We start from the raw sequence: 23,955 nt of genomic DNA, 5'->3' as shown, positions 1-23,955 counted from the left end.
TGCATGAATGACCACCTCCATTTTTAATATCCCCCACCAGATTGGTACATTAGTGATATAATAGACAACCCTACATTAACACATCATGAACACCCAAAGTCTGTAGTTTACATTGAAATGTAGTTTACATTTCGTTGTAGGTGTTGGTATAGTGTTTGGCAGGTTTTGTTTGTTTTGTTTTGTTGGGGATTTTTGGATTTTTGTTAAGATAGTCCATAGAAATTGGTTTCACTGTTCTTCTGTCTGGATAGAATTACCAAAGAGGAAATGTTACATTCACAATGTGGTATTGAATAGTTCTGAATTGCCTTTACATTTAAAAAGTTGTAATCACTAAATAATGGTATGTTAATTTCTTCTGTCTGAATTGACAAAATTTTTTAGAACAAAGGCAACCTTTTAATCTATGAAAGGTCACAGATAGAAGATAACATTAGTTTATTTCACAACTATCCTGTGGGTAATTTAGAGCCAGGGAGATGAAAATAACACTAGGTAAATAACTAGATGGCATATGAGTTGTCCTAATGAGTTTCAAGTTGGAAAGGAATATTATTGAATTGCTATATATCCTTAAGAGCAGGATGGCTCTTTTAAAAGAGGAGAGCAGAGAGAGAAAGAGCCACAGAGAACCTAAATAGATTGTGAGTGGAGGATTAATGAAGGTAAAGAATGATTGTCATTGTACTGTTCACTTTGAGTTCAGTTTTAAACTTGTTGCTTTTCCTTGAATTTCTAACACTTTGCTAAGGTCTTTTCATAGTTCCTGGTCTTCTCTATGTCTATAAAAATTTTATGCAGAAACTGTTGCATATCTAGTTACAGCAGATACTGATAAATGAGGAATTTTTCTACATGCTCCTTTGGCAATAACTATAGCATTATTGCTCTTCTGAGAATCAGATTACGTTCAGCCTTGCCTGTCTTTGTATTTGTAATTTCTGGATTCCTTAAATGTTGCATATTGATTTTTAGGTCTTTCAGAGTATACAACTTACACTATACAATATTTGGATGAGGCACTCATTAATATTACTGCTAAGTATATTTGCAGAGCTTTACTAGATTCATCTGATTTCATTTTTAAGTGAGCATGCATATCACAGAGCCCTGTTGAAATGAGTGCTTACTGTCCAGACCCTTCATGCTCAGACCACATGCACAATACCCTTGGAATTTCTCCAGTAATTTTGAATGTGTTTTTTCTTACTTCCTTTGCCATATATTGGGATGTGGAGTTAACCAACACATACCCTTTTGTCTTTGTTAAAAGTATAATTCTGTATCTGACAGCATCATGTGTACCTATTTCAGGAAAAAGTATAATGCTCCTGCTGATGAGACTAGAGAAATTTGGCAGTATAAATTTAACAGATAAGCCTATTTTAGGTGAGTGAATTTTAAGTCTAGAAGCATATTTAGGTGAGTGAACTTTTAGTCCAGAAATAGTCTAAAAATGCCATCAGTTGCTGCTTCTGACAAAGTTGGTTTTTGAGACTGGAACCACCAGGAGTTTGATGCTGGTAAGGATGTTTAAAATGGAGATGCTAAGTTTTGACAGTGACTTCACTACTTTTTCCTAGCAATGGGACTTGGGTGAGTTACTTAACCTCTTAGTGCCTGAATTCTTCCATCTATAGAATGGATATAATAGTAAATTACCCCTCTGGCACCATTTTTATTGTGAGTATCAAATAATGTAATATATGTAAGTACATAACACCTGGCACATAGTAAGTTATCAGTAAATTCTGGTTTCTATTATTATCCCCTATAAAATCTTTGTTCACTTATCCCATTACTTTTCAGTCTAGGGACACTTACCAGAAATGTATAGTTCTTTCATAGCTTAAAAATTTTTGCTTAAAAATATGCCACCTTTGAAGCGTATCTATATTCAAAAGTCGACATTTTCTTAAATTGTTAGAAAGAGCTGTCTGGGATGTGGTGAGGGATTGCTGATGCTATTTGTACAACTGTAAATATGTTCAAAAGTGTTGACGTAATAGTTAAAAATACTTGTGTAGTCACTTTCTAGACTTTTGACTAAATAATTTAGTCATTCATTTTATACCACATATCAGAAGCCTTGTTTTATAATAATTGATGATTTTGGTCCAGTAAATGTAAGAAAAAATTGATAAGTAATACTGATGCATTCAGAATCAGTATCATGGAGTCCTGAAAGTAATTAAGCTGCAGATGTTTCAGGTTATCTAACTTCATCTTAAATATAAGTCTCTTGGGTAAGTAAAGGGAAAGGAAGAGTGATATTAGCATAGTTATCTCCCATAAAAACTGACTTTTTTTTACCTACTGAGGCATGTATAAGGCTTATATATTTCTTTTTGGGTTTGGCTTTTTCTTAAGATTTATAAAAATTTTATGGAAATTAAATTTGATTATCAAGATAAAGTTCTTCTTTATTTTCAGATTTCAACTATTGCAGAAAGTGAAGATTCACAGGAGTCAGTGGATAGTGTAACTGATTCCCAGAAACGAAGGGAAATTCTTTCAAGGAGGCCTTCCTACAGGTATGGAATATAATAGTTAGAATTTAGAATCAAAGATGTGCAGGAAGCCTTAGGTAGTTGCAGGTAGAGATGTCAGAAGACCACTTAGCTCCTCAAGTCCAACCTACTTTATAGATGTCTTCCTTTCATCTTTAGTTACTTCTCTCAAATAAGTTGAAGCTTATCATACAGAATGAGAACACTTCTTACTCTGAACAGTCCTGGGGAAATACTGATATGTTTTCTGTTTGTTTTTGTAGGCTGTGCTGGCTGCTGCCTTTCTGTTAAAAATTTGGAATACATTTGATAAGGTTACAGAATTTTCTAGTTATACATCAGTTCTGAAGCTATGTCATTTATCTACTTAAGAACACATTTGCAAACCATTTTATATGCCATGGTACTTAGCAGATAACTATTAATAGCTATCTCAGGGTTCTGCTTTGCTGACATCCCCTAATTTTAGGGGCACCTTACTCTAGTTTGTGTTTAGCTATAGGTACTGCCGTGCCTCCATACTGGACCCAAACCATTTTTTATATGTACAGATTAGTTCCATCTTAAATATTTCTAAGAAGGGCAATTCCACAAATCTTGATAAGCTTATTTCAGAGTCAAATAAACTGCAGGCTCATAATTATCTTCCTTGTTAGTCTAAATTATTTCTATTTCTATTCCTGTTTTTCAAAGGGGTGGTCAATTTCTTTCTTCCCCTCACTTAACTACTAAATTAACCTTTTCTGTAACCTCACAATTAGATTAAGGATTCCAAATGAATGTCAATAAATTGATTTTGAGGTCTTAAGAAATTGTGTTACCAAATATGTTATATGCATTTATACTCATAATTTCTTTTGTTTTGAATGTAGCTAGTTAGGCCAGGCTCAATGGCTCACACCTGTAATCCTAGCACTCTAAGAGGTCGAGGTGGGTACATTCCTTGAGGTCAGAAGTTCAGGATCAGCATGAGCAAGAGTAAGACCTCATCTGTACTAAAAAATAGAAAAACTAGCCAGGTGATATGCACCTGTTGTCTCAGCTATTTTGGAGGCTGAGGCAGGAGGATCACTTCAGCCCAAGAGTTGGAGATTGCTATGAGCTCTGATACCTCAGCACTCTACCAGGGGTAACAGAGTGAGACTCTGTCTCAAATAAAATATAGCTAGTACTTTGAAGTATGTCTTATGTTAATATATATCACATTTGTTCCTGAACCAAATAAGTTAGTATACGACAGACACATTTGATACCAAGAAGTAAGCCACATGGATTCTTTTTGTATAAATTCTAGGGAAATCTTAACTGTATACCTTAGAAAATATAAGCTTTATATTGGGAAAAAAATCATTTTATTTGCTTTAATTGGTGTGTAGCCTAAGTTTTAGCAGAGGTCATTTAAATAATAACACCTTAATAATGAAAGATGTCATGTGACCATACATATGTAGAAAGGACCACTGTCATGGAAGATAATGGTACTTTCCCTTACAATCAAACTTCTACACTGGGGTACTTTCATTTTAAATATATAAATTCTTAAAACTTAGTCTGTGTGCTTTGATTATATAGCACGTTATTTAACAAAAGTTTTCTGATAATGCTAAAGAAATGGGGCATAAGTGATAATTGAAAATACTAGATGAGTTTTTATTGGAACAACCCACCTTAGTAGTGATTAACTTATATCCAGAAGAAGTTCTTAAGGGCTGTCACTTGGTCTCATTTGGCTTGGTATTTTTACCAACAGCTTATCTGAAAAACATAGAAGCCATGGTTATCAAATTTGTAAAAGACAGACTAGAACCTTAAAAATATCCTGATGGATGGAAAAATAAGTATTTTGAAAGATCACATTAGCCAAGGGAAGTAGACTAAAACAAGTAAGAAGAAATGAAAGTAGTAACTGTAAAGGTTCTGAACTTGAGTATAAAATAAAACCAGTTATTCAGTATAGGATTTTGGATCAAAATTCATTTGTAAAAGATAATTAAGTTGTTTGGTTATTATTGTGATACTGCCCAAAGTGGGGAAAAAGCCAATTCATTGTAAAATTACACTAGTAAAAACTTAGTATCTGGTTTAAGGGAGGGACCACATCTGGAATATACTTTAAAAGAAAGAGAACTATATCCAGGGAGGATGATCACAAAGGTCTGCAATAATGTAAGAAACTGGAAAGAAAAAACAGAATAATCACTTCGTATGTTTGCATTTGTCAATGTTTGCAAAAAGATTTATTTGCAAGTGTAGTACCTTTTAAACTTTTGACCACACATGTACGGTAAGAAACATTTCTTTAAATTATAGTTTTCTATATAATACATATAAGTACGCACGTGTAAATTATATATATAGTAGACTCTCCATAGTTGAGTGTCTCCCTGCATTGACCACCTCCTTACTTTGACCTGATTCTCATACACCAGACATGCACCACATATATGTATCAGGACAGTAGTCCTAGTTCCTTTTATTGACCACCTCTGTCTATTGAGCAGTTTGTTAGTCTCTTGAGTAGTCAGTTTACAGAGGTTCTACTGTATATTTATGTATGTGTATATGTATATACATACATACATAAACATCTTAAATAGAAGTTACACAATGTAGCACTTAACCTTTTTCATGTGTGATGTTCAGCTATATTTTTAGAGGTAAAATATACATATAAAAGGTGCCATCTCTACTGTTTTTAAGTGTACAGTTCATTGGTAATATATTTACATTTCTTTTTTCTTCCCCCTACCGTTCTCACCATCTGGTTCAGCTAGTTCTTATTTGGTGTCTTATGTTGTTCACAGTGCACTTAATTGCTTTCATGGCCCACATGTAGGTTATGACTTTCATTTGGAAAACATTGCTCTGGAATCCAGTACTACTCAAAATAATGTTCCACTGACTATACTGGTAAATCAGCAGTTTAGTGACATGCAAATTATTGGGTTCCCACCCCATGTCTGATGAGTTAGATTCTCTAGGATAGGGACCCAGGAAATCTGGTTTAATACACTTGTTTTGAATGCTAAGTTTGACAAGGACTGTTCTAGAGCATTGTTGTCTGATGTGTGATCTGCTGACCAGCTGCCAGCCTGTGTTTTAAAATATTGTTTTCATTTGCAAAGAGGTAAAGGAGAGAAAAACATCCTTACAATAAGAATAGGAGTTTGCTGCACGAAGAGCAGACAGAAAAGAACTAGTAAATAAAGAGTAAATTAGGATTAACTAGATAAAGTAGCTGATGAGAAAAATAGTAAACTGGAAGAGAACTGAGAAAATAACTGAGACTAGAGAACAGAAACAAGTAGACTGTGAAAGAGAGGTAAAGAGTCATGGAGAACAGAATGAGTGCTCTAAGAGAAGCATTTATAGCATTTCCAGAGGGGGAAATTGGAGAAAAGAAGTATTTAAAGAGAGATAATAGCAGAATATTTTCTATATTATTAGGCATAAAAACAATAACTATAAATCTTGTTAATGAGAAGTGTATGAAGATGCCTTTTATTAGCAATAATATAAAGGGACAGTTTGGATAGACTGTTGAAGCTAAATATTATTATAAATTTAAAATGACAGAAATTACTTGGGTTAGGGTTTGTCCCCTTCTCACTGTGATTATGTTATTCATTAGAAATATGATAAGATTTGTTTGTTTTTTGTGTTCCATTTTAGAATTTTTTCCGGCATCCATGTTGACCTTAATTTTTTGAGTATATGAAACATTAACACTGTTCTAAACACCAGAATTGTTCAAAAAGTATACTCCATACTACACTCACCATCCATTTGTTCTATCTTTTTCACTTCTTTCCCACCAACCTGCAATTGCTAACTGAACTAAGTAAGGTCTAGGCTATCCACCCTGATTTTTTTTTCTTGCATAAATAGTAGATACATTTATGTTTTCTTCATATTTTCTTTGTTTCGTGAAAGATGTCATGCTATTCCCATTATTTGGGTGTACCATTGTTTATTCAACCTTTCTCCTATGTGTGAGTATATAGATTATTTCCAGTATTTTGCAGTTATAAACAGTGCCACTGTGAATAACCTTAGGTGAGTGTTTCATACCATTGGGGAAGTAGGTATACATCCTGGGAGTGGGATTGATGCATAAACATTGTTTTCTTAAATGTCACCAAGTTCCTACTATTAGGGTTGTGCTGATTTTATCCCCAGGAATAGTGTCTATTTTCTCACAGTGTTGCTAACAGAATATATAGTTATGCTTTTTAATTTTTACCAATCTGATAATTGAGAAGTTAGAAGTCAGATTTTTGGTCTTTTTTGGCCCTTAATTGTTTTCTTTTGCTTGATGCTGGGTCTTGCTCTCTTACTGGGGCTACAGTGCAGTGGCATTATCATACCTCACTATAACTCCTGGTTCAAGCAATTACCTGCTTCAGCCCCTCAAGTAGCTGAGACTATAGTCTTGTGCTACTCACTCTCAGCTAATTTTTTCTGTGGTGAAGAGGGGATCTTGCTATGTTGCTCAGGCTAGTCTTGGACTCCTAACCTCAAGCCATCTTCTAGCCTTGGCTTCCCACAGTGCTAAGATTACAGATGTGAGCCACATACCTGATCCAGCCTTTAATTTTTAAGAATTCTTTCATATAATGGGGATATTAGGGAATTCTTTCATATAATGGGGATATTGGCTCTGATATATATAAATATTTTCTCCTAGCTTTTCCATTGTTGATTTTTCTTCAACTTTTGGTGTTCTTTGCTATGCAAACGAATTTTTTTATGTAGTCAGTTTTATTTATCTCTAATTGTATATGGATTTTAGGAAATAGTTAGCTTTTACCTACATTCACATAAAAAAAATTATCTTTTGTTTTATTTTGTTTTGAAAAAGGGTATCACTTTGTTGCTTAGGCTAGAATACAGTGGTGCAATCATAACTCGAGGTTGCAACCTTGAACTCCTGGACTCAAGTAGTCCTTCTGCCTTAATTAACTTCCTCAGTAGCTAGGATTATGTGCACATGCTACCATACCCAGCTGATTTTTCTATTTTTTATAGAGACAGGGTCTCTCTGTGTTGCCTAGGCTGGTCTTAGACTCTTGGCCTCAACCCATCCTCCTGCCTCAGCCTCCCAACATGCTGGGATTAGAGACTTGGACCATGCTTCACCAGTCTTTGATGTTTTCAGTACTTGTTTGGATCATTTGACATACGGATTGATCTCTGATCCATTGGCAGTTTATTCTTTAATTCATGTATTTTAAACTTGTAAGCATTAGGCAGCTTTGTGTCAGTTTTCTGATCTTGAACTATTACTTGTATTTAACTAGTAAATTTTACTTACCATTTTTAATTAACAGAATTATCTATTTTTCTAGGAAAATTTTGAATGACTTGTCTTCTGATGCACCAGGAGTGCCAAGGATTGAAGAAGAGAAGTCTGAAGAGGAGACTTCAGCACCTGCCATCACCACAGTAACGGTGCCAACTCCAATTTACCAAACTAGCAGTGGACAGTATAGTGAGTAGTAGACAATTTCTGTTTTGAAAAGCAAGAAGAAAAACTAAAGATTGCATTTCTGTGAAGGAATCATATAAGTGCCAAGTCTTTTTTCAGCTTAGCTGCCATTATTATATTTCCTTTACTCTTTAATATGCAGAGGTCTGTAATGAAGTATTTTTTTTCTTCAGAGTTTTATTTAGGATTACTCAAGTGTGTGAGCCCTTTTAGATGTCCCTTTGTTTTGTGCAGACGCATGAAGAGTCTAAAATATTTGAACTAATTGATCCTCTAGATTTTAGTCTTCATGTATGGTAAGAAAGAACGAAAATTTTTTAAGATAAGTAAAATAATTATTCTTTGAGTGTATTTAATGCCGAAAATGGTCTTATTATTCATTTTAATTTGTCTTCCTTTCTAAAAGTAGCATTTATAAAGCTTTGTATTTTATAAAGTTTCAAGTGGGGAAAGGACTGACTTGGTTGTAATCCACCAGCATATTCAACCATTATTCCTTTTCATGAATTCAGGACTATTAAAATTAAGACACTTGGCATTTTTGGTTCACAGAAAACAAAGTTTTCCCTTTGCAAAATTATTAAAGTTTTTGTTTTTCTGATGTCTCTGACACTTAGGCTTATCTTAGGACTTTACCTCTTTATATCATAGAATAGAATTCTGTTTATTTGATCAAAGGCATTTGTGTGAAGGTACCTTTTTTCCTTCTTTTTTTCTCTATATCATTGCCTCTCTGCCTCATTCATTCATTGATTTATTCATTAAACTCAGTGCTGCCCATTATATAGTTTTCTTCCCTCTCCCTTAATTACAAATTGAATGTACACACTGAAATTCCTTTGTCGTATTAGTTTTCTAATGCCCTGAAGTAACCTGTGTCTGAGATATGTGTAAAAGTATGACCCCCTCCCTCTGCCTCCAAGACACTGAATTTTTAGCTACAGCTCAGCCTTGGTCTGCACAACTTATTTTACATTCCAACTCTTACTAAAAACAGATTTTTCTCCAGTGGAAAGCAACCCAGGGATGGTGGGGGTACAATGAACAACACTATTTGAGTGACAAGCACACTTACAACAGGACTCAAGCATTACAGAAGCAATCCATGTAACCTAAAACATTTGTACTCCCTTAATATTTTGAAATAAATGTTTAAAAATCAACAGGTTTCAAGTAGCAAACTCTTTAGCTATCCCAAAGCTGAAACTTGTGATAGAAGTACAAAGAAGGAATTTTTTACTAAAATGTTAACTGTCTTATTCACTAAACATCTAAAAGTCTTATTCACTATTTAAGTTCAGTGAGCTCCATCATCTTGTTTCTTAAGTTCTTTCTTTGTTGGCAGATATAAAGAGGTACATAACTATACCTGTATGTGTATTTTTAGGTTAAGGTAGCTTCATATCCTGATTATTATTCTTTTTTTTAATTTTTTTATTTTTTATCCTGATTATTATTCAAGATGTTCTACAACACTGAAACATAATCTTTATTTTTTCCCTACTTCAGCATACCTGAGGTCTACAGCATTATCCTGTCAGGAGCAGAGACGCACTATTACAAGATTCTCACTCAAACTAGAACGCATGCTCTTTAGAAAAGAGACTTATCACAATCTAAATAAGAGAAGTGAAGTTTAGAGAAGTACCACCATCCCCCATGTATTTAATTTGGTACACCCCTCTCTTCCAACAACTGAGAATTGCTGGTTTTAAGAGATTAATACATAAGAATTTTTAAAGCTTTATTCATTCTCTCTATCCCTTATCCTCTCTGTATATGCACTATGTTCTTGGTGATGATTTAACATTATGTTCTTGATTTTTCATTAAGAAGTAATATAACGAATACTCACATATATAGCAATACATACTTATTAATTTGTAAAATGAATAAACGGTTGTCAAAATTCAGATGCTAGAGGGTTACAGTATTAATGAAAGGTAAACATATTTGTCATCTCTCAGTAGTAAGAATGGTATGTATTCATTCCTCCACTCTTTCTCATTCTATTTACATATACACGTTACTATGTTTTTTAAACAAATGAAACCTATGTTATTTATATACCATGGACAATTAAATATGTTTCTTAAAAATTTCTACTTTTTCTACATAAACACCCTTAAATATGTAGTAGCATTTCAGTGGGATAGCATACTAAAAATGGAATTATTGAATTAATGCATATCCTCCACAATTGCCCCTTCCAGTTGGACACATTAATTTATATTCCTTCCATAAATTGGTTATTATTTTTTGTATGTGCTATTACTAGATTTATTCATTCCTTGGCTTAGTGTTCATGATACTAAAGTTTTGTTAGAGATTCTACTTGTAGGTAGAGAAACATGTTATCTTGTCATTTTGAATTTGAATTTTTTATTTTACTAAGTAAAACTATGACTCATGATGTTTTTCTTCTTTATTATGGATACTTAGAATCTTACCTAAGTTTATGGTTATTTGTATACTTTTCTTAGTCTAGATTTTCTGGTAGAATTGTTATAGATGGGCTAGCCAAAAAATATCCAGCCATATGCTATGAAAAGTAATATTAACAATGGCTGGATACTTTGCAGACAGCCCTTGTATATGCCTAGAGGTACATCAGTGTCTTCTATAATTTTATTCTTGTTTTAATGTGTTGTGTTTTATTAAAAACTATCTCAAATAATGACATATATAAATTTTAAAAAGAAAAACCCATGTTCAATAGGGTCAGATTTCAGTTTTCAAAGTATTTTCATATATATGACCTCATTTAATATTTACAACAATTGTATTTATAGCTAGAAACACATGTTTTCACTTTTACAGATGAGACTAAAGAATCAAATAACAGAATAAGTTTAGTGAGAACTGGACTAGAACTCAGGTCTTCTATATTGTTGACTACGTCCTTCCTCCTTACACCTTGAATTCGTTGCTATGCCAAAAAGAAAGTGATGTGTTATATGTGGTAGAATTTGCTTATTAACTGTATGGGAAAATTTGGGGTTTAATTCTGTTAACTTTCTGATTCTTTTAAGTAATCACACAGAATTAATCTTACACTGCTTGTTATATATTCCATATATTTCCTCTTGGTTAAGATACGTAAAACTCTGGGATTAGCTAAAGTGGGTAGACTATGCTAATGTTTTAATTTCCACAAGCATTATTTTGCTAAACTAACCACATCATAGCCATTAATTCCTTTTTTTTTTAGTACATATATATTTTTATAGAGACAGTTTCACCTTCTAGTCTCAAACTCTTGACCTCAGGCAATCCTCCCACCGTAGCCTCCCAAAGTGTTGGGGTTATAGATAGGAGGCACCATGCTCAGCCTCTTGTTTATTTTTTTTTCCCCTGTACAATACATACATTGATTTAAAAGGAGAAAGGAGTAACTTCATAGTGGAGAAATCTGGCAGGTACCATCTTATTTATTTATTTATTCATTATAATTTTTTTTTTTTTTTTTTTAGGTAGGATTATCAAGCTCCCTCCCTTTGTCCCCTCTGCTTGAATTTAATTGTGCTCTCCTCTCATATAGGCCTATTCTCCTCTCATATAGGCCTCTCATATAGGCCTGCTCTCCTCTCATATAGGCCTCTCATATAGGCCTGTTCATCTACTAATTTCAAATTAGTATTGAGTACACCAGGTGCTTGCTTTTCCATTCTTGAGGTCCTTTACTAAGGAGAACATGCTTTTAACTCCATCTAGGTAAATACAAAAGATGTAAAGTCTCCCATCTTTTCTTATTCAGCCTCTTATTTCTTGATTGAGCAGTGGAGAATTAATTTTCCATGTACAGATGACTCACGATACTCTAGTTCAGCAGTTCTCAACCCACAGGAGAACCACCGGAACTGTATTAAAGGGCCACAGCATTAGGCAGGTTGAGAACCACTGCTCTAGTTGCCCAGAACTTACTGACAACTGATCCCATGCTCTTTCCTTTCTAATAGAGAGTAACATGCTTAAGTCAGACATGTTGACTTTCTTACATACTTTACTTTTTTCTTAGTTAAGATCCATTATACTATTTTATGTGTAATATCATGATTTTTGGTCCATATCTTCCTGGAAAGTTTGACCCCAATAAGGAGATTTGTCTAGAGAGGGCTCAGCCATGTATCTCAGTGTTGGTATCCAAAGGTTCTTCCAAATTTTTTAAATTAACTTTTTCCATGTATAGTAACATAAAGATAATTGTAGATTTTTATAAAATAAAAATTTGAGCAAAAGTTAATTTAGTTTATAACAATATATGGCAAATGTGGTTAATTAGGATGTAAACAACAAAGGAAGGGTCCTATATGAGAATACTTGGATATGTACCTTAGAAATGACAGTAAGATATTTTTTATAAATTATGCTCTTAAGCTCTAATTTTAAACTCTATGAGAGACTTTGTGATAACTAGGTTCCATAGTATATTTCAGATCTTTCAAACTGAGTGGACTTATAATACAGTTTATGAATTGCCAGAAGAGTTAAAAGAACAGAATGCAGTGACAAACTGTCATGAATTACACTTTAAAACAACCATTTATTGGGTGCCTAGTACATGACCACTACTGTACATAGTGCATGAATGTAGACAAAAGTATTTCCTACCCTAAAATTTATTTACTAGCAGTACAGCAAATATTAAATAATAGATAGTTAATACTAAAATAATGGATCACAAAGTGGAACCTCTTCATAATCAAACAACTTCAAAGGGATTTAACATTTCCCACATAAACCTGTTTTAAAATTGTTAGTAGGCATAAGTATTACAAATTATAATGTGATTCATAGAGTGCATTTCTATTGTAGAAATTGGATGTGGGTTTGCTGGGCAGCAGGTCACATGAATATATTGGATTCTCCATAGTGATAGTATTTGCTGTAATTTCTCTAAGATCAGGTGCCGCAGTGTTTTCTACATTGGATTTAGTATGTTTTAAATGTCTTATGTGGTATTAATTAAACTTGTAACAATAAAATCCATTGGGTTTTAGTTGCCATTACCCAGGGAGGCGCAATACAACTGGCTAACAATGGTACCGATGGGGTACAGGGCCTGCAAACTTTAACCATGACCAATGCAGCTGCCACTCAGCCGGGTACTACTATTCTACAGTATGCACAGACCACTGATGGACAACAGATCTTAGTGCCCAGCAACCAAGTTGTTGTTCAAGGTAAGGGAATTCAGAACTCACAAGTATGGTAAATTCTTTGAAATATGAAAATTGTATAAATTCAGAAAAAGTAAGTATCATACTGCAAAACGCTGTAAAAATGTAGTTTTTCTTTAATATAGAAAATATTTTCCATAAACTCTTCCATTATTCCAGTTGGACCAAAATGTCATGGCATAAAAACAACTATTTACAGTTTTTAAAACAGAACATCTGTCTTTAACACCTTTAGTATTAGGGATAAGAGAAATACAGTAGTTTAGAAGGAAAGACAAGGAAGTCAGAAATTGGGAAAAATGGGTTCAAGATTACCTCTACTTAGATCTGTTGTGTAACCTTGAGCAAGATCAAGGCCCTCTCTGGGCCTCCTTTTTTTCCCGTGTGTCAAGTGAGAGATACGCTGCATCACTGATGAATTTTCAGAGGTTAAGGATTCTGTTTCTCTGCTTTTGTTCAAAAGAAATTTAGGTCCTCTATTCTGAAACCATCAGTTTTTATCTTGAATGAAAACATAATATTCCAAAAGATATTATGCCAATATGCACATTTGCTGGTCTCTTAGAGAAAAAGTAGTAGATAAATCCTTAGTGAATCATAGAATTTGCTTTTTTTTTTAATTTTAGCAATCTTTATGAATAGAAATTGACCAGTTTTCTCTAACTTTATTTAAATATTTCAAGAATATAAATTGCACCAGATTAGAAATTTGCAGATTGAAGAAATAAATTTGTTTTTTAAAATTTTCATAAATAATGCATTGTACCTAATGACATTTATATCCCTTCACTGTCCTGGATAATATGTAGTAACTTTTGAATGATCCTAAAATACCAACTGGGGAGAGTTATAACTTTTGTTTTTCTTCCTAAAAAGCCAAAGTTGTTTCTAGTGTCATAACTACTTAAAGAACCCTAATACTTACAGAATATATTCTGTTACTAAACAGATCATTTGAAAAAGGTAATAGTTTCCATATTGATGGGAGTAAAACACCTTTTCACTTTACATACAGGTACTCAAATATTGTAAAGCATGATGTCAGTGAATTTGAATTCTGAACATGAGTTTGAAGATGGTAACACATTTAGTATTTAAATTTTTCCATTCACACTACACATATTTTAATTAATATTAACAATTAATATGAATGATTTTATATACTTTCAAATTCTCTTTGAGTAATGATAGGTTCCTTGTTATTAAGCTGTTTTTAGAAGCAGTTTGAAAAATAGTGATGATGTTTATTTTCAGAAATAGTGGATCAGTTAGAAAAATAAAAGTTCAGTTTATTTAGCCATTATAATTTACATTAAACCAGTGTTTACAGATTATATAGTTGGCATCAAGTGGTACACTTTTACATTCAATTTTGTTTCAATTAGAAATCTACAATAGTTGACCATAATGCTTTATTTTCTCTTCCATTTTGCTATTTTATGAAAAATCATGGTCGTTTTTATGTCGTGGCAAGAGTCTACTTGAAATTTTTTAATATGAATTTACCAATATCAAAGGAAGACATTGAGGACTATACTCTATCTAGGAAGATCATCCAAGCTGTGCCCTACTTACCTTTTAGACTTAAGGTTGGTAAGCATGTTAACAACAGAATAGAACTGCATTCCAATGAAAAATAATTATAAGACTGAGGTTAAAACTTTTCACCCAGTGTCTCTGCTAATAAATACATTAAATTGGGAATTATTTCTTAGTAATGACCAAAAAAGTGATTCAGTGTTAGCCAGAATCATGTGTTTCTTTTTGCTTCCCTTTCAATCCAAAATGTTTTGCTTAGATAGATGATTGACTCATAGTTGAATCAAGTTTTAGTGTTCCTCTCTTACACCATGTTTACCATTCGTTTCAGCTGCCTCTGGAGATGTACAAACATACCAGATTCGCACAGCACCCACTAGCACTATTGCCCCCGGAGTTGTTATGGCATCCTCCCCAGCACTTCCCCCACAGCCTGCAGAAGAAGCAGCCCGAAAGAGAGAGGTTCGTCTAATGAAGAACAGGTACATAAATTGCATTTACTTAGATGAGTTAGGTACGTTCTCGAATTCTGGCAGATGTCTTTACATGGACTGATAATAGGATCGTTGGTTTTTCTTTTTTCTGGAATTAATCCATCTTGGTAAAATTTCTTCATTATTAAGCTGTACTTACAAGATGACTAATGAAATCATGTGTCAATTTTTGACCATAGAATAGTTTTCTTTCATGCAGTTTCCCCCCAGGAGATTAATATACAACTTTTCTGTTTGCACTTTGCTCCAAACAACTATCCTAGTTATTTTAAAAGTGTTTCTTTTCATGAGTAGTAATATTCAAAAAAAATCAAAAGAGTTTTGTACATGTATATTAACATTAGATGTTAATCTTATTGATACTAAGTTTACCTAATGTAAAGTGTATGTATGATGGCCAGTCTGTGTTGTAATGAATGTTATCTTTACTCAAATGATAATAATTTAATACCTAAGGAGTCTTCAAAAATATGTTATTTCTAGGAATGCCATGTTACTGATAAAAATATTAAAATATAATCTTCAACAATGAAAATGCTACAAATCAAAATTCATAAAATGTGAGTAAAGCAATTCTCAGAAAATAAGTTCATTGTTGTAAGTAGGTTTTGCCATTAAAAAACAGTTTAAAAGTAAGTTACTAAATATTTAACTTAGAATTTTAATATGGAATGATGACAAACAAAAGAACTTGAAAATAATGGTATATGACGATGTAGAAAATTTGAAATTGGTGAAAATATCCTGCCATTCACCCAGATACCTCACACATTATGATATAAAGTAAAAGAAACGGAAATTGAATGTGGAAGATCTGGCTTCAAGTCTTGGCTCTATCCTTCATCCATGACTTTGAGAGAACATAATTATCTTCTAATCCCCAGTTATCTCCTTTGTAAATAGGGATCCCAGCACCTACCTAAAGTGTTCTAAGGGTAAAGTAAGATAATTTCTCTGAAAGCACTTTGTATCTGTGGTACTCTATTGAAATGTTTTTTGCGTATGTAATTTCCTATTTTAGTTCAGATCAACCTCATTGCTCCTAAAATACTCTTAGTTTGTCACAGTGTTAATAAATTACATCTAAGCTATGAGAAATGGCAGAAGCCATGTGCAGTGATGCACTGAAGCAAGAGGATCCCTTGAGCCCAAGAGTTTAGTAAGGCCAGCCTGAGCAAAATCATGAGACCCTGTCTCCCAGAAAAGGAAAAAAAAGAGCTTTTTCTGGGATAACAAGAAACAAGTTAAGTAACTGAACTTTATTTGTGCTCCATCAATTTGTGATTTTTCTTTTGAGTATTTAAGTTACATTACTACACAGAAGTATTAAAAACTGCATTCATATTTAAATGTACTTTAAAGTATAAACCTTTTCAGTTTTATGAGTATAAAATATAAAAAACATTTCATAGCTATTAAAATTAGAAGCAAGTCTGATTAACAATTCTGAAGAATTTAATGCTAAGTTGTAAAATTGAAGAGAATAGTGCTAAAGTGAATAGTTCTAAGAGACATAGGACAGTGATTGGAAAATAAATTATTCTAATTATAAAACAACAGAAAGACTTCAGATTATGTCTAGATAGCTTGTCTTTGTGGAACAAAAGCATTTCCTTCCCCCTATGCAGTGTAATGGTAGTGGGTGAGGAGGCAACACTGTAGCTTCTTGTCTGTTCCACTGTGTAGAGGCAGCACAGGACACTGCTCTTTGGGACAACTGTTGAAGTTGACTAGCAGACCAAATTTCCTTTTTTCTTTATTCATTTTTCCTCCAGATTTATGACCTTTCCACCACCCCCACCACCAAGTTAGGGACAGGCATACATAACCACAGTTCCAAACAACCTTTTGTTTGCATTGAAGTATTTAGAGAACCTACCTGATTTACCATGAATTCTTTTTAAATAATTTTGCATTTCACCTCAGGGAGTGGATTTTTTAAAAATGGAGTTTTAAAATAAAATGGACTTTTAAAATAAAAAGTGGAGGTGTTTTTTTTTTTTTTAATTAAAAAGAACTTAATGCTTGTTACACCATCCTTAAATGGGAACTTTTTGATTCTATTATAGTCTGTTTTAGCTTCCATTCACCAGAGTCAGGTTTCTGTGACTATCATGCTACTCTTTGTTTATAAAAAGATGCAAATTCCTTCCCACTTTGCAAGTCTAGTATTTGCTTTTCATTTAATTTTACGTTTGTGGAGTATTCAACACTTTTGATTGCTCATACCCTAAACTCTTCTTGACTTACCTGGTTTTCTGACTACTTTTCAGATTTTTCCTTGGAACCTTCATCCATTCCGACATATTTCAGGCATCACTTTGTCGCCCTTGGTAGAGTGCTGTGCTGTCACAGCACACAGCAACTGCCAGCTCTTGGGCTTAGGCAATTCTTTTGCCTCAGCCTCCCAATTAGCTGGGACTACAGGCGCCTGCCACAATGCCCGGCTATTTTTTTGTTGCAGTTTGGCTGGGGCCAGGCTTGAACCTGCCACCCTTGGTATATGGAGACGGTACCCTACCCACTGAGCCATAAGTTAATTACAATTTTAACTTATTTTGAAATAATCTTAGATTTACAAAAGAATTATAAAATTATAAAAACAGTACTATAGAGTTCCAGGTACCTTTCATCTAGTTTCATCTAATTTTAATATATTACATAAGCAAAATACATTTAGCAAAACTAAGAAATACATTGATCTAATACCATTAACTAAATGATATGTTTTTTATTCAGATTTTCCCAGTTTTCCTACTTATGTAGTCCTATTCAGGTACCATATTGCTTTTAGTTGTCATATCTCCTTTGTCTCCACCAATCTGTGAAAGTTTCTCTTTCCTTGTCTTTCATAGCTTTGTTACTTTTGAAGAGTCGTGATATGGTTTCTTTTTTTTTTTGCAGTTTTTGGCCAGGGCCAGGGCTGGGTTTGAACCCACCACCTCCAGTATATAGGGCTAGCACCCTACTCCTTTGAGCCACAGGCGCCGCCCGTGATCTGGTTTCTTATAGAATATCCCTTAATTCAAGTTTGTACAATGTTTTCTTGTGATTAAATTAATGTGATGAGTTTGGGGGGAGAATACCACAGAAGTACAGTGTGCCCATCTCATAACATCATACTAGAGAGCACATATCAGCATAACTTGTTACTGGCGATGTAAACTTCAATCACTTGGTTAAGTGTTATGTAGTGTCTCCATTGTAGAGCTACCAGTTTTCTCTTTGTATACTGTGTTACTTAGAAATGAGCCACTAAGTCCTGCTCAAATTCAAGGGAAGGAAAATAAAATTCCACCTAGTCCTATAAAGGAGACTGTCAAAGAATTTGTGATCATATGTGTTAAAACCACTATAGTAGTAAGTGTACTTTGGAGGAAATACTTGGAGGATATGCAAGTATCTTTTTCTCCTTAAAGTTTTACCTACTAATTTTAGGATTGACCAGTGACTCTTGTCCACAGTAATTATTACCATGATATTTTGATGGAAATTTTCAGTTTTCCCCATCCCTTCTTCTTTTTTTTGCAGTTTTTGTCCGGGGCTGAGTTTGAACCCACCACCTCCAGCATATGGGGCCGGCCCCCTACTCTTTTGAGCTACCCTTCCTTCTACTTTTTTAACTAGAATTTTTCTGTATTAAAAACTTGTCCTTTTATGGATTATGTGTATATATATCAATGTGGGCTGAATGGAAATTTTATTTGGGGGTTATAATCCAATACCATTGTTTATTATGTTGTTCAGATGCAGCTTTGTCCATTGGGAGCTCAGGTTCCTTCTGTGTTCTTTGATATGCCCCTCCCCACCCTGACACCTCTTCTAAGCACATACATTCTTAGATGTACATTCATATAATCTGCCACTACAAGATTATTCCAGGCTCAAATTCTCTTGTGTTTTCCTTTCCTTAGCCTTGAAATCAACCATTTCTCCAATAAGCCCTAGTTCCTTTATTACAAAATGATATTTAGAAGTTAAGAATTAGGCACTAAGTTAGGTATGTTCCTTGCACAGGAGTTTCGTATTTGTAGGCCCTCACAGAGACAGAGCTGGGAAATGTGTCTTCATGTATGCATACATCTTATTTCTGTACCTGCATATGTATTTATATATTGACCGTTTTCATAGATTCCACATCTGTATATTTGATCAACTGTAGATTGAAAATATAAGTAATAATTTAACAAAGAAAAATATATTATACCAGCTATTTACATTGTAGTCAGTGTCACAAGTAATCTAAAGATGTATTTAAGCATACAGGAAGATGCATAGGTTAGGTTGTATTTACCATTTCGTATAAGGGTCTTGAACATTTGTAGATTTTGGTATTCAAGGTGGTTTCTGCAACCAATCCCCTACAGAAACTGAGGGAAAAGTACACACAACTGTGTTAATGTGAATACACACTAATATATCTGACTCTAATCTATTATAACCAGAGGGTTCATTTTAGACTTTCCCCATATGCTCATTTGTAATTTCTTTCTCTGACAGAAATGACAGTATGGCTTACATACTGGCTTAAACCTATTATCCACACAAAATACTTCAGAACTGGTAATGTGTAAAACAAATTTATCAATAGCAATGTAGTGTTTTTATGTTTTCTTTTTGTTTTTAGCCTTTCAGTATTCAGTGAGAATGCTGTTTTCTAAAGTTACTTAGCTCTGCTCCCTTCAGTGAAGTTATGTCATGATTTTAGAACAGTTAGATTTCATTACCATCTTCATTCAATTCTAGGATTCCCTGACATCCTATTTTTTAATCTTTAAATTTGCATACAGTTAAGTTCACTTTTTGTGCTAGATGGTTTTTATGGGTTTTGACAGATCCATAGTATTATATATTTATTATATATAATTATATAATATATAGTGCCATAAAGAACAGTTATATCATATAAAAATATTCCCTGTGATACCACTTTGCAGTCAGCATCTCCCCAGGCCCTGGAAACCACTGAACCTGTAAAGTTTTGCCTTTTCCAAAATCTCAAATAAATGGAATAATATGTAGCCTTTTAGATCTGGTTCCTTAACTTAGCAAGATGCATTTTAGTCCCGTTGATATTATTGCATGAATGAATGGCTTTATCACAGAGTATTATTCCATTCCATCCATTCACCTTGGTTATTTCTAGTTCTAGGGGAATAAAGTTAGTATAGATACTCACATAGAGCTTCTTTTTTTCTTTTCCCAACCTCATTAAGTAAATAGCAGCATAAAGCTTTTTATATGAACTTTCAGTTCACTTGATTATCAATAATAAAAGTCTCCCAATGACTTAACAAAGAAACAGCCCAAGACTTAACAAAGAAGAACTAACACAATCTTCCGCAAACTACTGCAAAAAATTGAAGAGGAAGAATTCTTCTTAAACTAAAACCGAACAAAGACACAGCAAAAAAAGAAAGGCCATTATCCCTGAAGAACGTAGATTTAAAAATCCTCAACAAAATAATAGCAGACCTAATCTAACATATCAAAAAGATAATACACCAAGATCAAGTGGTATTTATCCCAAGAATGCAAGGATAGTTCAACATACAGAAATCAATACACATGACACATCGCATCATCAGAGTGAAGAACAAGAACCATGTGATCATCTCAGCAGACATAGGAAAGTACTTGATAAAATTCAACATCCCTTCATGATAAAAACTCTCAACAAATTAGATAGGCATAGAAGGAGCATAACACAACATAGGCCGTGTATGACAAACCCACAGCTTACATCATATTGAATAGAGAAAAGCTAAAAGCTTTTCCTGTCAGAACTGGAATAAAGATACCCATTTTTACTATTATTAATCAACATAGTACTTGAAGTTCTAGTCAGAACCATTAGGCAAGAGAAAAAAGTGAAGGGTATCCATATTGGAAGAGGGGAAGTCAAATTGTCATTTTGAAGACGACATGATCTTATATGTATATAAACTCTAAAGATTCTTAGATGATAATGTGAATTCAGTAAAGTTGGAGGACACAAAAGCAACTACATATATATTAGCAGCATTTCTATATGCCAGTAATGATGTAGCTAACAAAGAAATCAAGAAAACAATCTCATTTACAATAGCTACAAGAAAAACCTGTAATTTAATCATGGAAGTAAAAACTACAAAACACTGATTAAAAAAACTGAAGAGAACACAAGCAAATGTAGACATCCCAGGCTTGTGAATTAGAAGAATTAATATTGTCAAAATGAGCATCCTATCAAAGCAATTTACAGATTCAGTGCAGTCCCTATCAAAATACAATGAAATTTCACATAAATAGAAAAAAATATTCTATAGTGCATGTGAAACAAAAAAATGCCTGAATAGCAAAAATAATACTGAGCAAAAAGAACAAAGCTGAAGGCATCACGCTCCCTGACTTCAAAATATGCTGCAAAGCTACAGTAACAAAAACAGCATGGTATTGGTATTAAAAACAGACACATCACATGTTTACAGCCAACTGATCTTCAAAAAAGGTGCCAAGAACATATATGGGGGAAAGAACACCTTCTTCCCTTCTTCAATAAATGGTGTTGGGAAAACTGGTTATCTATGTATCTGTTACATAGAGAAGAATGAAACTAGATCTCTGTCATCACATACAGAAATCAACTCAAATAGATTAAAGACTTAAACGTATAACCCAAACTATAAAACAACTAAAAGAAAACAGGATAAATGCTTCAGGACATTAGTCTTGGCAAAGGTACTATGGCTAAGACTTCAAAAGCACAGACAACAAAAAGAAAAATAGATAAATGGAACTATATTAAACTAAAAACCTTATGAACAGCAAAGGAAACAACAGAGTGAAAATATAGCCTGTAGAACGGGAGAAAATATTTGGAAATCATGTATCCTGCAAGGGACTAATCAGAATATACAAGAAAATCAACAGGGGGGAAAAAAAAAACGAGCAAAGATCTGAGTAGATATTTCTCAAAACAAGACAAATATGCAAGATGTAAATGATGATTAAAAAATTTTTTAAAGACAAGTGGCCAATAAATACATGGAAAAAATACTAATCTATAGTTATCAGGAAAATACAAATCAAAACTACAATGAGATACCATCTTACCTTGGTTAGAATGACTTATCAAAAAGACAATAGCATACATTAGCAAGGATGTGGACAAAAGGGGACCCCTTTTTATATACTGTTAGTACAGCCATTGTGGAAAACTATAGATTGCTTTTAAAAAACTTTTTACTACCATATGATCCAGCAATCATACTACCAGGTATGTTCATATGAATAAATTCCATTAGATCGTATTGAATAGAGAAAAGCTAAAAGCTTTTCCTGTTAGAACTGCAATAAAGATGCCCATTTTTACTATTATTAATCAACATGTTTATTGCAGCACAATGCACAATAGCTAATAGTTGGAATCAGCCTAAATATCCAACAAATGAATGGACAAAGGAAATGTGGTATACAGGCCTATGCACATTGGAATGCAGTTCAGCCATGAAAAGAATGAAATTTTGTCATTCACAGCAACATGGGTGAGCTTCGAAGACATGAGTTAAGCAAATAAGTCAGGCACAGAAAAATAAACATCACATTTATTTATGTGAAGCTAAAAAAAAAAAAAAAACTCAGTTTAAACTCATGGAAGAAGAGAGTAAAATTTTCAGCCAGGCATGGTGGCTGACACCTATTATCCCTGCTTTCTGGGAGGCCAAGGCCAGGTAGATTGCCTGAGTTCGAGACCAGCCTGAGCCAGAGTGATATCTCGTCTCTAAAAATAGCCAGCATTGTGACAGGCTCCTGTAGTCCCAGCTACTCGGGAGGCTGAAGCAAGAGAATTGCTTGAGCCCAAGAGTTTGAGGTTGTGAGCTATAATACCATGGCACTCTATGGAGGGTGACATAATGAGACTTTGTCTCAAAAAAGAAAGGTAAAATGTGGGGTATTAGAGGCAGGTAAGAGAAGGAAAAAAGGAGCTTGGGGAGAGGTTGATTAATGGATACAAAAGCATCATTAAATGAGTGTAATGGGTTCTGGTGTTCTGTGACACTGTTGGAGGGTGAGTGTGGGTTAACTACCATTTATTGTCTACTTTCAGAAAACTAGAAAAGTTTAAATGTTTACAAACACAAATAATAAAAGTTTGAGGTGATATTTAATTGCTCTGATTTGATTATTGTATATTGTATACATGTATCAAAATATCACTGTACCTTTAATATGTATAATTACTATGTTGCCACTAAAAAGAGAAAAAAAATTCTTTGTCTAACCCAAGAACTTACAAGTTTTTTCTCCTACGTTTTCCTCTCGAAGTGTCACAGCTTTATGTTTTCTACTTAGGACTTAACTCCATTTTGAGTAAATTTTTGTTTAAGGTGTCAGGGATGTGTGCAATTAGTTATATATGGACATCTGTTCATTCCAGACCATAATTAAAATAGTATTCTTTCTTTATTGAATTGCTTTTATTCTTTTTTCAATAAGTCTGGGTTGTTGGGATGTGTAATTTCTTCCATTGATCTTTGTGTCTGTTTAGCCAATAGCATGCTGTCCTGATTACTATACCTTCATAGTTAGTCTTGAATTTAATAACAAGTTTTGCTACTTTGTTCTTGTACATAATTGTTTTGGCTATTCTGGTTTCTTTGTGTATTTATATATGTTAGAATCAGCTTCTTGATGTCTACAGAAAGCTTGCTAGGATTTTGAGTAGAATTATATTGTGTTTATAGATGAAATTGAGAAGAATC

General features: G+C 33.6%; 1 protein-coding gene across 3 annotated transcripts in view; it reads left to right on the top strand.

Moving 5' to 3' along the window:
- The window catches only part of CREB1 (cAMP responsive element binding protein 1), a 68,588-nt gene that overhangs the window by 29,881 nt on the left and 14,752 nt on the right, over positions 1-23,955 (top strand). For 2 of the 3 annotated variants that reach the window (XM_003784996.2, XM_003784997.2), the window contains 4 exons: positions 2,434-2,534; positions 7,859-8,001; positions 12,999-13,181; positions 15,049-15,199. In XM_003784996.2, coding sequence (XP_003785044.1) covers positions 2,434-2,534; positions 7,859-8,001; positions 12,999-13,181; positions 15,049-15,199 — 578 coding nt within the window. Of the gene's footprint in view, positions 1-2,433; positions 2,535-7,858; positions 8,002-12,998; positions 13,182-14,193; positions 14,476-15,048; positions 15,200-23,955 lie in introns of those variants that run through there. The other variant, XM_023510340.1, reaches the window with a different exon arrangement.

Source organism: Otolemur garnettii, unplaced genomic scaffold, assembly GCF_000181295.1.
Source record: "Otolemur garnettii isolate 467f Iridium unplaced genomic scaffold, OtoGar3 scaffold00013, whole genome shotgun sequence".
Classification (NCBI taxonomy): Eukaryota; Metazoa; Chordata; class Mammalia; order Primates; family Galagidae; genus Otolemur; species Otolemur garnettii.
Note: the sequence above shows the minus strand (reverse complement) of the source record. Positions and strands in the feature narration are given on the sequence as shown.